We start from the raw sequence: 14,283 nt of genomic DNA on the forward strand, positions 1-14,283 counted from the left end.
CCCTTTTCGTTTACCTTTTGGCCAATTAAGTAGAATTCTGTTTTGACTAATGGTTGCTTGTGACACACTCATTATCTCATTAAAGAGCTCTTGTTGTATGGATGTACCTACACGGTGTGAAAATCTAAGAAGTCATCCTCATTTGAGGTGATAGTAGCTCTCGATGCTTATTTTGAGTAGATAGCACTGGATCAAATCTGGACAAAATGGTCTAAAAATTTTTCAGTTTTTAAAAGAAATTATAAACATAGAGGAGTACATAGAACACTGAGTAGAGCCTATCCTGACCCCAGCAGGGGACTCAAGTCATTGGAAGCACCTACATGTGAAAAGTGAATCACACGAATGTTAGGCAAGACCTCCCATGTAGTCTGCTTGGGAATATGTTTATCACTTGAAATAGTGGGATACATAGGCCTTGAATAGGATAGTAGCTCATCTAGTTTTACAGGACAGACAAAAATTTTTGCAAGCCACTAAGTATTGGAATAATACCTCCAAGACTGCCTTGCATGTGTTCTTTTCTCTAGTACATGGTTCTGTGCAACTCTGGTTCTTCTGGTCATAAGGTGCTGATTTTTATCTCTGAAACATGTCATTTTTTAGCCTTGCCTTTCTTGTGCATGTAATGAAGAATTCTGTAATGGGAAATTTTTCTTGATATACCTTGATGGCCGGGTGCAGTGGCTCATGCCTGTAATCTCAACACTTGGGGAAGCCGAGGCAGGCAGATCACCTGAGTTCAGGAGTTCAAGACCGCCCTGGGCAATATGGTGAAACGTCAACTCTAATAAAATACAAAAAATTAGCCAGATGTGGTGGCGGGTGCCTGTAGTCCTAGCTATGCAGGAGGCTGGGGAACGAGAATCACTTGAGCTCCAGAGGTGGAGGTTGCAGTGAGCTGAGATCATGCCACAGAACTCCAGCTTGGGCTACAAAGTGAGACTCCATCTCAAAATAATATATACATATATACCTTGACATAAGTGCTATGACTAGCAAGTGAAAAGAAAGGGGTTTTCAACCAACATTGCACACATATCCAGTACACTGTTCAGCAGAGATACGTTGGGAGGCTGCCCAGTGTTCTGCTGTGGCACTGCTGAAAGCGTGATGGACGGGCTTCTTCAGGAAGTGTTGCCAGAGGCAGTTTAGGAACTGCAAGGGGGAAACAATCCCATTACCTTCCAGCTTTACTCCTCCTGTTAGTCACCAGACAGGGTTTTTGAATCACTTCAGGATCATTTTCTTTGTTTGAAAGAATGTGCTTTGGACCCCAACATCTAAAGCTCCCCAAATGGAATTTCAAGCATAATTTCAAAACTTTAAAAGGAATGTAAATTGACTGAACCCATAGTCACAATTAGCGAAACAGAAGAAGGAGCTGTCAGGCACATTCTCATCACTAGAGACCTTTGACTCTCTTGTTTTACATTCTTTTCTTTGTTTATGGACATGGGATTTTTGTTTTTCAAAGCGGTAACCAGAGGTAACTAGGTAAAAAGTTGTGTATTCTGCTCTTTTCAAGACATATTATGTCATAATTTATTTTCATGTTGCTGTGGAGTCTTCATGGTAATCACATTTTATGCAATGGGAGCCTCTTTGGAAGACTTAAATCATCACATTAACAAGACTCATTTCTCTACTGCACAAACTTCGAACCCAAGTTCATTCCAAAGACATCTGTCTCTCCCCTTTGTAAAGATCCAAAAAAATAGTCTATGTATCATTCAGTAAACCTTTCTAATGTTTATTCACTCTAAGATACTTATCCACACCCCATAGCCAAACTTCATTTGCAGGCAGAGAAATTATGGGTCATGCTTCAGTTATTCATGCCCCAGAGTTGTGAGAGCACAGACAGCTCTGCGGTTTGAAACTGGTGGCAAGTCACATCCAGTTTTCTGACCCCACTTATTCTGAAACTGGACAATGCTCATTTAAAGCTCTGCCATTTACTGGCTGTGTGTCCTTGGGCCATAATAATAGTTCATATCAGAACTGTTGTAAGGATTACGTGAGCTAATATTTGTCAAGTACTAAGAACAAACAGTGTCTGGTACTTAGGGTCTAAAATATATATATTTTATATATATTTATATGTAATATATAAATATATATTTAAATATATGGTATTTATAGTAAATATATTTTTAAACATATAGTAAATATATATATTTATACATATATACACATATATAGTAACATGACCTTTTACTATATATAGAGTAAATATATAGTACATATATACATATATGTATATATACGTACATATATACCTGTATGTGTATATATACATATACATATACACATATATATGTATAAGTATATAGTAAAAGGTCATGTTACATTGGTACTTTTTAAATTCTAAACTTTAAGTTTAGAACAAAGACCAACATATTTGTTATGGCAAATGATCGGTTCTCTGCTCAGTCACCGAAGAATACGCATGAAATAACATTATTCAGTGGTGAGTTCCATTAATAGCATGAAATAAAATAAAAGCACCTGGAAGGAAGAAATAGAGCACCTTCTCATTGAGTACTTACCTCTGTTAAGGGAGTCAGGCTATTGTAGAACTGACAGACGGCACATCTGTCAGGACTGTGTATAACAAGACCCCTACTGAGAACCCCACAGCCCATGCAATACAGAATGGGGTCTTAGAGAAGCATCCCTAAAAAAAAAAAAAAAAAAAAGCCTTCAAATTGATTTAGACAGATTTCTCGTGGTGGTGGACAACAGATTTTGTGTAACAGACTCTAGAGCTTTATTTCACATTATCATTTCACAATAACATTATGAACAATTTTTTTTTCATTATTTCAACTTTTCCTTTAGATTCAGGGGGTACATTGTGTGATGTACCAGTTGGTTATGTGGGTATATTGTGTGATGCTGAGGTTTGGGGTATGATTGATCCTGTCACCCAGGACTGAGTGTAGTACCCAATAGTTTTTCAACCGTTGTCTCCCTCCATCTCTCCCTGCTCTAGTAGTCCCTGATGTCTATTGTTGCCATCATTAGGTCAATGAGTACCCGATGTTTAATTCCCATTTGTCAGTGAGAACATATGGCATTTGGTTTTCTGTTCCTGGGTTAATTTGCTTAGGATAATGGCCCCCAGCGGCATCCATGTTACTGTGAAGGACATGAGTTCATTGTTTTTTATGGCTGAGTTGTACTCCATGGTGTATGTGTACCACATTTTCTCTATCCAGTCCACCACTGATGGGAACCTAGGTTGATTCCATCTCTTTGCTATTGTGAATTGTACTGTGACATGTACTGACACATGCAAGTGCATGTGTCTTTTTGGTAGAATGATTAGTTTTCTTTTGGCTACAGACCAAGTAAAGGGATTGCTGGGGCAAATGATAGTTCTGTTTTAAGTTCTTGAGAAACCTCCACATTGCTTTCCATAGTGGCTGAACTAATCTACATTCCCATCAACAGCATATAAGCATTCTCTCCTCTCGACAGCCTTTTCAGCATCTGTTGTTTTTTTTACTATTTTTTTCTTTGTTCTGAAAGTATGGGGCTTCAATTACTGAGCTTTTTAATAATAGCCATTCTGACTGGTGCAAGATGGCATCTCATTGTGGTTTTGATTTGCATTTCTTTGATGAATAATGATGTGGAGCATTTTTTCACATGTTTGTTGGCTGCTTGTATGTCTTGTTTTGAGAAGTGATTGTTCAAGTCCTTTGCCCACTTTTTAATGGGGTTAATTGTTTTTTGCTTGTTCAATTGTTTAAGTTCCTTATAGATTCTGGATATTAGGCCTTTATTGGATGCACAATTTGTGAATATTTTCTCTCATTCTGTAGGTTGTCTATTTACTGTGTTGATAGTTTCATTTACTGTGCAGAAACTCTTTAGTTTAATTAGGTCCCACTTGTCAATTTTTGTGTTTGTTGCAATTGCTTTTGAGGACTTAGTCATAAATTCTTTCTGAAGATTGATGCTCAGAATGATGTTTTCTAGGTTTTCTCCTAGAGTTTTTACAGTTTGAGGTCTTACACTTAAATCTTTAATCCATCTTGAGTTAATTTTTCTATATGGTGAAAGGTCAGGGTCTAGTTTCAGTCCTCTGCATAGAGCTAGCCAGCTATTTCAGCACCACTTATCAAATAGGGAGTCCTATCCTCATTGCTTATTTTTGTTAATGTTATCAAAGATTAGATTGTTGTATGAGTGTGACTTTATTTCTGGGTTCTTTATTCTGTTCCTTTTGTCTATGCCACTTTATATTTTACAACCTTCTGTTTTTGTACCAGTACCATGCTGTTTTGTTTACTGTAGTCTTATAGCATAGTTTGAAGTCAGGTAATGTGATGCCTCCAGATTTCTTTTTATTTAGGATTGCTTTGGCTATTTGGGCTCTTTTCGGTTCCATATGAATTTCAGAATAGTTTTTTTCTGGTTCTATGAAAAATGAGATTGGTAGCTTGATAAAAACAGCATTGAATCTGTAGATTGCTTTGGGCAGTGTGGCCATTTTAATGACATTGATTCTTCCAGTCCATTGGCATGGGATGTTTTTCCATTCGTTTGTGTCACCTATCATTTCTTTAAGTCGTGTTCTGTAGTTTTCACTTCCTTGGTTAGATGTATTTCTAGGGGGTGTGTGTATGTGTGTGTGGCTATTGAAGTGTAAAATAAAGTTGTAAAATATACAACCATTTTGTGATTAACATGTCTCTCACCATACTAAGAAGAAGTGTTTGACTTAAGGTCTAAATGCAGGAAACATGCGTTCTCCAGGGTCTTTTCTAAACTTTTGTGATTATAATTACATTAGTAAGTAACTAATTTACTCTTACATTACTCATGTTTCTTTAACTTTTAAAAGAGAGGTAATTGGCCAGAGGTTGCCGAAGGCTTCTTCCACCTCTAACACCCTGCGTATTCTATGATGTTCCAACAGGTGTTGGATCAGTAAACACACCATTAGACTGGGAATATAAGTTTCAACCCAGGTGCAGCCTCCCAGGGTGTTTCTTGTTGCAGAACATTTCTCAGGTGTTCGATGCATGCCTGGAATTCTGGGCACAAGTGACTCTGTACACATGATAAAGACATAGTTGTACTCATCTTCCTGACTCAGCTGTGCTCCACAAATGCCATTTACAATGATTATAAGAAAACTACTCAGACTTAAGTTATGAGAACTATGTAAGAGGATTATTCTGCATCTTGCTTTGAGTATCTCTAGACAAAAGAGAGACGCAATCTACCAGAAGGAAATATCACAAAGACCATGATTTCTACGCTAAGAATATTGAGTTTTATTAGAAAGCAGACAACATGATATGGGAGTTAGACTGGAGTCCTAGGAAGAGAGAGTATTTTTCATCTGTAGTTGGTCTGAAAAGGTGTCTTCAGTGCATAGTGTGAGCTAGTATGAAGAGATGAGAAATCGGCTTCTCAAGGAAATGTGTATTGCTCCGCGGTGAAGCCCTGAGGGGCAGCGGGATGGTCCTGGCCGTCTTCTGAAGGGCCCTTCGTGATAACGGGCTGTTCAGCAGGAGAAGGTCCTGCAGGTGGTGCTGCAAGGCGTCGGCTGGCCGCAGGGGGGCCGGCAGCAGGGGGACTGCACAGACACAGGCTGGCAGCAGGTGGTGGCCCAGCAGCAGGGCCTGCAGACCACAGCCGTGCACGACGTGGGGCAGCAGGTGATGGGGCGGCAGCAGCCTTCCTGCAGGGAGCAGGGGTCGCAGCACACCGGGCGGCGGCAGGGCTCGCAGATGGGACGCGTGCAGCGGGACACGCAGGTCACGGGGCGGCACACGGTGGTCTGGTAGGTCACGGGGCGGCAGCAGCAGGGGTCGCGGTAGCAGCAGGGCTGGCAGCAGCCTCCCCCGTAGCTCAGGGAGGAGAAGGTGGAGCCGCAGCAGGAGCCGGTCATGGTGGTGTCTGAGGCTGGTGTAGGGTGGGCTGTTGAGAGGCGCTGGATGTTCTCAGGTGTGAATGTCCTCCTCCTGCTCTGGGCCCTTTATATACCCTGGCTGGGAGCTGATGACCCCCAGGACACGAGGTCATTTCCTTGTTTTCACTTATTCTTCCTGAAATAACACCAGCAGATTAGTAAGTTTTCTTGACATTGTTTAGATACTCAGGTACACATAAAAGTCTATTTGTTTTCCTTATTTAGTATAGACCCATTATATTTTGCTATTTATGGTTCAAATATGAATTTAATGACCCTAACTTCAAAGTCTCCAATTATCGTTATAATTCAATGATGCTTTTGCCAGTTGCTGTTTTGAAAGCACAAAGTAGCTGTCATGCTGTGCATGCTCTGAGGGTTACTTGCTAGCAGTTGAAGTGAAGTACACCTCAAGTTGTTAGCATTCTTTGCCACTGCTAAGCCTCCTGGGCAAAACAAGTTGAGGATAATACTACAGGGATAGTTTAAAAGTCAGGATTTCTCAGTAAAAGAAGAATTTTCCAGTCCTCTTTTTGGAGGTACAAGAATGCATTTTAGTAGGTTTCCATCATCCAGTGGTTTTTGTCTTAGAGATATGTTCATTGATTTCTATGGTTGTATCTTTCCAGACCAAGGTAAATTTCACTGTAATCTTCATGATAGCCAGTATCATTAAGTTCTAACTATGTTCCAAGCAGCATATTAAAAAATACACGTATTAATCTAATCTTCATAACATTCTTAGGATGTAGATACTGTTTATTTCTCATTTCACACATAAGGAACCAGATAAGTGACTTACCCAAGGTCATGTACCTAGTAAGTGTTGGAGCCAATACTCACTCCAGAAATATCTGTAGGAACATTATTTGTCAGCCCCAAAAGCTGAATAACTCACTGTAGCTAAAGAATGGATTGTAGGTACCACATTCCCCGATATTAAGGAATGTCTATTTTATTTAGGAACTTTTACAGTGTATTTACTTTGAAAACAGTTGTTATTTGTGATATGGCTAATTTTTTAGAGTCGGCTGAAAGGACTCTATGTCTTACCAATAGCCTTAGGAATGGGGAGAATTACCTTCTATTCAGCCTTCTGAAACTGTCAAAACATACCCTAAGGAGATAGTGTCATAGTTGGGCATAATTGAATGATCATGGGGTATTGTGAACAAAGCAAAATAGTGAGGAAGTCAAACAGGTCTATGTAGATGAAGGCTGCAGTCTTGCAGTATAACAAAACCCTTCAGTAGTGATCCCAGTTGAATGTGTTCTCAGGCCTCATCCAGCCCGTACCTCAGTGTCTTCAACGTCTCCCAGTGTGCTATGCTGGGGCTCATTTCTGCTTATGGAACCAATTGTCATTTTTAATTGTTTGAAATTGTCATGACTTGTAGGCAGATTATGTCACTCAATCACTTTTTAGTCTTTGCCTCTTAATTTGCTTGGTCCTGACCTTTTCCTTTACAACTAAGTCTGTTCTATTAGGTTGGTGCAAAAAGTAATTGCCGTTTTTGGCATTAATTTCAACGGCAAAAGCTGCAGTTACTTTTGCACCAACCTAACAGATCTGAAGTTGAAGGTTCAAGTATAAGCCTTCTTATTGATCACACTTCTTGCATGGTTTCTTACAGGCTTACCCAGATCTGCACCAAGCCACTTTGGCCAACCAGAGAATGGGGTGACTGTGGAAATAAACGAGATTCAATAATAGCGATAACTTTGGGGGGGAAACAAGGCATTCTCCATTTGAGAAAACACTTTTAAATAAGGAGGTCTCTAGAAGGCTAAAAAGAAAATCTCTGAGAGGAGAAAAACAGATGTACTTAGCAAATTTTGGAAACAGTGATCAAGAATATATACAAAGAGGCTGGGCGCGGTGGCTCACGCCTGTAATCCCAGCACTTTGGGAAGCTGTGGCGGGTGCATCACGAGGTCAGGAGATCGAGACCATCCTGGTTAACATGGTGAAACCCCGTCTCTACTAAAAATACAAAAAATTATCTGGGCATGATGGCGGGCACCTGTAGTCCCAATTACTCACAAGGCTGAGGCAGAAGAATGGTATGAACCAGGGAAGCAGAGCTTGAAGTGAGCGGAGATTGTGCCACTGCACTCCAACCTGGGCAACAGAGCAAGACTCTGTCTCCAAAAAAAAAAAAAAGAAAGAAAAGAAAACAGAATATATAGAAAGAAATTAGACTTACGAGCCTATCCATTGGTTAATTACCAAACCGTTAACAAAGATAAAACTCCATTGTGCACATACTGAAAATGTAAAGGTTTTGAATATAACAGTCTTCTTGTTGAGAAACTTCTACCATATTTCCAGAAAAAAGATCTTTCTTCATGATTGGTTTATTGTTTTATTTTAAGAATATGCACATCCAGCATGATGAGTTGAGAGTTGGGATGGAACGATGATGTTTTTCTCTCTTCTAACCAATTCCCTTAGAACTTATTTATTCATCATTCAACACATCATTTTTGATTATACTCAATGTGCCAAATATTGTGCAGGTCAGTGGGAATCTAGTAGTGAACAAAGTTAGTCAAGATCCTGGCCCTCAATGTAAATTAGTTCAGCCATTGTGGCAAACAGTTTGGCAATTTCTGAAAGTATTTAAAACAGAATTGCCATCCAACCCAGCAATCCCATTATTGGGTATGGACCCAGAGGAATAGAAATCATTCTACCATAAAGACATGTACATGCATACGTTTATTGCAGCACTGTTCAAAGTAGCAAAAATATGAAATCAACCTAAATACCCATTAAGGGTGGACTGGATAAAGAAAATATGGTACACATACATCACAGAATAGTACACAGCCATAAAAAAAGGAAATTATGTCCTTTGTAGCAATGTAGATGAAGCTGGAAGCCATTATCCTAAGCGAACTAATGCAGATACAGAAAACCAAATACCGCATGTTCTCACTTACAAGTGGTATCTAAACATCGAATACATATGGACACAAAGAAGGGAACAACAGATACTGAGGCCTACTTGAGGGTGGATGGTGGGAAGAGGGTGAGGATGAAAAAACCACCTGTCTGTTACTATGCTTTTGTTTAATTTAATTAATTAATTAATTTTTTGAGACAGAGTCTCACTCTGTCACCCAGGCAGGAGTGCAGTGGTGCAATCTTGGCTCACCGAAGCCTCTGCCTCCCAGGTTCAAGTGATTCTCCTGACTCAGCCTCCTGAGTAGCTTGGATTACAGGCGCCCGCCACCATGCCCAGCTAATTTGTGTATATTTAGTAGAGACAGGGTTTCGCCATGTTGGCCAGGCTGGTCTTGAATTCCTGGCCTCAAGTGACCTACCCACTTCAGCCTCCCAAAGTGCTGGGATTACAGGCATGAGCCACTGCACCTGGCCATCTGTTACTATGCTTATTACCTGGGTGATGAAATAATCTGTATACCAAAACCCTGTGACACACAGTTTACCTATATAACAAACCTGCACATGTACCCCTGAACTTAAAATAAATTTAAATTAAAAAAAATGAAGACCTCTGCCCTCACAAAGCTTCCCTTGCCTCACTTCTTTCAATGGGCAGGTAGATATGCCCAGGAATACACGCCGAACAATCAAAGAAACCTCTTTTCTGTCAGATGCTAGGAACTAAAAACATATTTCTCAGGGAAATGATAGTGGTTAGCCTTCCTTACCAACCTACAAGTATTTAACAATATCAACAATATATGCAGTATGGATTAATGTCATCACCATTTCAACTGCATTGGTGTTGTTTAAATGGTAAGATGAATGTGGAGCTCAAAACCAGGATGATGATAACCAAGGCTTCATTTCTCCCTGTCTTCTCAGCAGCAGCCACTCCACTGGAAGTAGAACTGGCCGTGATGGTGCTGATGGGAACCATGGAGAATTTGGGATAGTGGTTCCTCCAGCAGGGGATGTTCAGTGGCTAGGGATTCGCAGGTCCTGTCTGACATCAATTACTGCACAGTTTTCTACATTGGTGAACAAATGGGGCTGTAACTTAACTTAGACTTCCTCCCCCTTATCATGTGTGTGAATTATTCATAAGTCAAGTTTATGTTTACAGAGACCTACTGTAGTCTCACCATTTCCTCAGCATCACCATAAAACCTGCGACTAGAAATATGAAGGTGAATCACATGAGATGATTAGATTTATTTGAAATGCTATTAAAATTATAGACCTTCCCCTGAGTTGTTCCTATTCTAAAGCTCAAAAATGGCCCTTAGAAAATCTTTCCTTTCGTTCTTCTGATTCCGTATGCTGTAATGTAAGCTAAATATGAACTTTTGAAGAGTGATAAACAATAAATAAAAAGAAGTGTGTTTACTTCCCCAGAAATAAAATTTTATTTTATTTTTGCAGGCAAAAATACAGCATACAAATAGTATTATCCTGGAAGAAAAATAATCTCATCTGAGAACCTTGAAATAATAGAAAAAAGGGTGATGAGTCAGTGGGACAGAGTTCTATTCAAGAGGAGCTTTGATTTTTATTTACTCGTTTTTTTTTGTTTTTTTTTTTGGTTTTTTTTCCAAGCCAGGAATTCAAATGATGAAAGCTGGAATTTTTCTCAAGATTGTCAGAGAGGGCCAGGATTAGCTGCATAATTATGTGGGGAAACAGGATGTTATTGTTGAATTCGCGCTTGAGGATCAGCTAGGCTGCAAAGGTGGAGTCTCTCATCTGATCCAGAAGGGGTGGAAGAGTCTGCACATGATTCTGTGCACCTGGCAATGTTTCGTGCGTTGAGGGGAGAGGTGGGGTCTCAGCAGGAGAAGGTCCTGCAGGTGGTGCTGCAAGGCGTCGGCTGGCCGCAGGGGGGCCGGCAGCAGGGGGACTGCACAGACACAGGCTGGCAGCAGGTGGTGGCCCAGCAGCAGGGCCTGCAGACCACAGCCGTGCACGACGTGGGGCAGCAGGTGATGGGGCGGCAGCAGCCTTCCTGCAGGGAGCAGGGGTCGCAGCACACCGGGCGGCGGCAGGGCTCGCAGATGGGACGCGTGCAGCGGGACACGCAGGTCACGGGGCGGCACACGGTGGTCTGGTAGGTCACGGGGCGGCAGCAGCAGGGGTCGCGGTAGCAGCAGGGCTGGCAGCAGCCTTCCCCGTAGCTCAGGGAGGAGAAGGTGGAGCCGCAGCAGGAGCCGGTCATGGTGATGTCTGAGGCTGGCGTGGTGTGGGCTGTTGAGAGGAGCCGGGTGTTCTTGGGTGTGAATGTCCTCGTGCCCCTCTGGGCCCTTTATAGTACCCTGGCCAGGTGCTGATGACCCCCAGAACATGAGGTCATTTCCTGGAGTTGTAGATGCCCGTTGAAATGAGAACTCTGGATTTAACTGCTGAGGCAGCCGTCCCTAAATCACTAAAGGATGCTTTGTTTTCTACCTGTCTGCTTTTTCCCTTGAACTGAATACCTGGTGATGTATATCATCAGAACAATTGCTCATCTGTCAGCTTCCAGGTCATGCCATGTAAGAAGGTGCAAGTTTGAAGAATCCAGCGTTGCCACCATCACACTTTCCTCTTGTTTGCTGCCATCCGTGACTTAAGCATAAGACTGGAAAGTTCATGAGTCACAGGCCAGGTTTCTGATTGGCATTGAGATCAAGTAAGAATTTCTAAAAAGCCAAAATGGTTCGTAAGAGCAGATGTGTATCGATTCTGCTATGGAAAGCATGGCCCAGTGTTTGATGACACAGTGCCTAACCTTGTTTGTAAGAAAATCATCACCAAAGCTGCTAGACTGATTTTATTTTAGTAATCTGAGTTGGTTTATAACTCATTAACACTTATGAGACACTATGTAGATGATGCTGTACTATTTGGGGGTGGAGAGGGAAAGGAAAGAAAAATAACTTTCAAATAGTTTCCTATCACATAGCAGTCACAAATTTTAGTAAGGCAAGACAAAGATAAATCAAGCAATTAAAGGGAAAGAACTTTTCTGGAAACAATAAGATAAAAGTAAGTGGGGATTTCATTCATTCTGTGCCTTTCTGAATGCCCTTCCATGATTATTGTCTTAGAAATAAAATTGAAATTGACTATTTCTTGCTTTCTTGCTTTGACATATGCACTTTGTATTACATACTTCAAAATCTATGGACAATATCTACAAAGGAATCAGTTATCTTTCTGTCACAGCTGCTTTAGTTTGTTGGCTGAGGGTTTTGTTTGCTTATGAGGTGGTAAGGTGGCATTATGAAAAAGACAAGGGGAATTAGTTGAGCTGGTGACCAATAAAATAGCTTTGTCTTTTCCAGCCATAGTGAAGACGAATAGGAATACAGAAAATAAATTTAGAGTTGGAAGGTAGATTAAATATAACATTGTCCAAGGAATGCTGATGGTCTTCAGCGCAAATTTACCTCTGAGGTGTGTTTTGTTTTGTTTGCTTTTTTAAAAAATACACCTTTGGTCTACCATATCCCTCATCTTTGAAGGCCTTTGAGTCTATGATCCATCATAGTCCATCACGGTTTTTGGAAGACTAGATTTACAAAATGAATTCCTCCAAAGTCACTCAGATCAAAGAGTGGCAAATCTTTAACAATACCACAGGTCTTCTGTGGAGTAGAAACACTGGTGATGTCTCCTAGTCTTTTTCCAACTTGGAGTCACTCAAAATAGACAACATGTAGCAGTTGTTATTAAAAATTTTTATTCCCTTTAGTGAAATAAAATAAGTATTCACTTGATACATGGTATAGCATACTGTTCTTTGTTTTGGAATGTATACAGAGATGCCAAAGTAAAAAGAGAAATATGTCTATAAATCCACTGCTTTTGTTAACAAAAGAACACAGTACGAAGAAATACATTTTTCTGAAATTATAGGCTGTCAGAAACCTTGCTCTTCCAAGCCATATCAGTAAGAAGCAAACATTCCACTCTTGCCTGGACAGGATCTAAGTCATTTGGACAGAGAAGCCACCTCAGTACCCAAACCAGGTGCAGAATTTCAGACAATTGACTTTCAGATACAACATTCCCCATTTGTCTCAACTATGCAGCTTCCAGCAAAAGAGGACCATAAGTCTGTTTCACAGACCACATCTGGTGTTAGTTATTTTTTATACACAGCCCTGTTTTTCCCTGAGCTTATGAAAACACTATGTCATGTAATTTTACCCCACCATTCCTCAACACTTTATAATAACATTTCTCCTCCTTTGTTTGGGAGGATGCCCTGTGGTCCTCAGCCATGTGGTCTCCCTTGCTGTAGCACGTTAATAGTCCTAAGCTATTGGACAAGAGGTGTGTCCCTGGTCTTTACCACATGGACTTTTTAGTCATATTATTCAAGTTACACACATTCTTCAAGTGCATAATCACCAGGATGGAAACAAGTAAATCTTAAGCACAGTGAAAATAACTTGTGAGATTTTTGTAGTTGGATAGATAAAGAATGTAGTGTTGGTGACCCTTTGTGATGGTGGGCCACGCCCTCTTCTTAATAGTTTTATGAATTGTATTTTGTTAGGAACTAGTCTGGGAGCCGCTAGATGTTAGGAAATGTATTAAAATTCTGAAATTAGAATATACATTCCTTAAGGACTTTGTTCTCAGAAATAATCTTAAAAATATCCTCCAATCATAAGAGTCAGGGATGGGATGGGGAAGATTGATGGGCAAAGGGCAGGAGGAGAATGGAGAAGATAAAGAAGGATTCCAATCCTTTCTCCACCTCTTTGCAGTTGTAAATGACTTACCTTAGCCAGGTTTCCTCATCTGTAAAATGGGCAGAGTCTTCAGTGCCTGGTGTTCTTCAGAGGCCAGCTTATCATAAAATCCATGCAAATGTGGAAGACAGAGAGAGGAATATAATTAATTAGATACAATTAGAAAAGAGAAAATAGTTTAGTTGGGAGAGATAGAAAAACTAAATGATCAGGGGACTGGTGGAATTTGTTGCTAGAATTTTTTTTTTAAATTCATCTGAGTTTTTTAGATATTCATCTGCCTAAAGTCAGGGAAGGCAAAGTAATCTTTTGGGGTCTATTACAGCTTTGAGTTGTTTAATTCCCTTGGATGGTTCAATGTGAAAGAAAGAGTCTAACCATCAGATACTTACATTTTGCTCAGTCCTTCTTTGTTCCGATGCTGCACTCCTATTCATAAATCCTGCAATCTCGGACTCATTCCTGTGGACTTGTAGAATGAATTTTTAAAGATCATTTTCATTCTGAGACAGCCTTAATCTGATGCCAAGTAGTTGTGGGTTTTCTTTTTTTCTTTTTCTTTTTCTTTTCTTTTCTTTTCTTTTTTTTTTTTTGCCTTCTTCATTATATTTATTAGAAAATCTATTGCTGCCAGTAGAAGTGGACTATTCTGA

The 14,283-nt window shown here is 40.3% G+C and overlaps 3 protein-coding genes across 4 annotated transcripts in view; 1 reads left to right on the forward strand and 2 right to left on the reverse strand.

Annotated features, from left to right (window-relative positions):
• LOC104658490 (keratin-associated protein 9-2-like) overlaps positions 1–14,283 on the forward strand; it is a 335,619-nt gene that overhangs the window by 212,907 nt on the left and 108,429 nt on the right. The gene's annotated exons all lie outside the window — the stretch shown is intronic.
• On the reverse strand, positions 5,290–5,953 carry LOC104658478 (keratin-associated protein 2-1-like). Its single transcript, XM_010358520.2, has one exon. The coding sequence runs from the start codon at positions 5,912–5,914 to the stop codon at positions 5,528–5,530; it is 387 nt and encodes a 128-aa protein (XP_010356822.1). The 5' UTR covers positions 5,915–5,953; the 3' UTR covers positions 5,290–5,527.
• LOC104658479 (keratin-associated protein 2-1-like) lies at positions 10,278–11,161 on the reverse strand. Its single transcript, XM_010358521.2, has one exon. The coding sequence runs from the start codon at positions 11,101–11,103 to the stop codon at positions 10,717–10,719; it is 387 nt and encodes a 128-aa protein (XP_010356823.2). The 5' UTR covers positions 11,104–11,161; the 3' UTR covers positions 10,278–10,716.

This window comes from Rhinopithecus roxellana, chromosome 19 (assembly GCF_007565055.1).
Source record: "Rhinopithecus roxellana isolate Shanxi Qingling chromosome 19, ASM756505v1, whole genome shotgun sequence".
In the NCBI taxonomy this organism is placed as follows: domain Eukaryota; kingdom Metazoa; phylum Chordata; class Mammalia; order Primates; family Cercopithecidae; genus Rhinopithecus; species Rhinopithecus roxellana.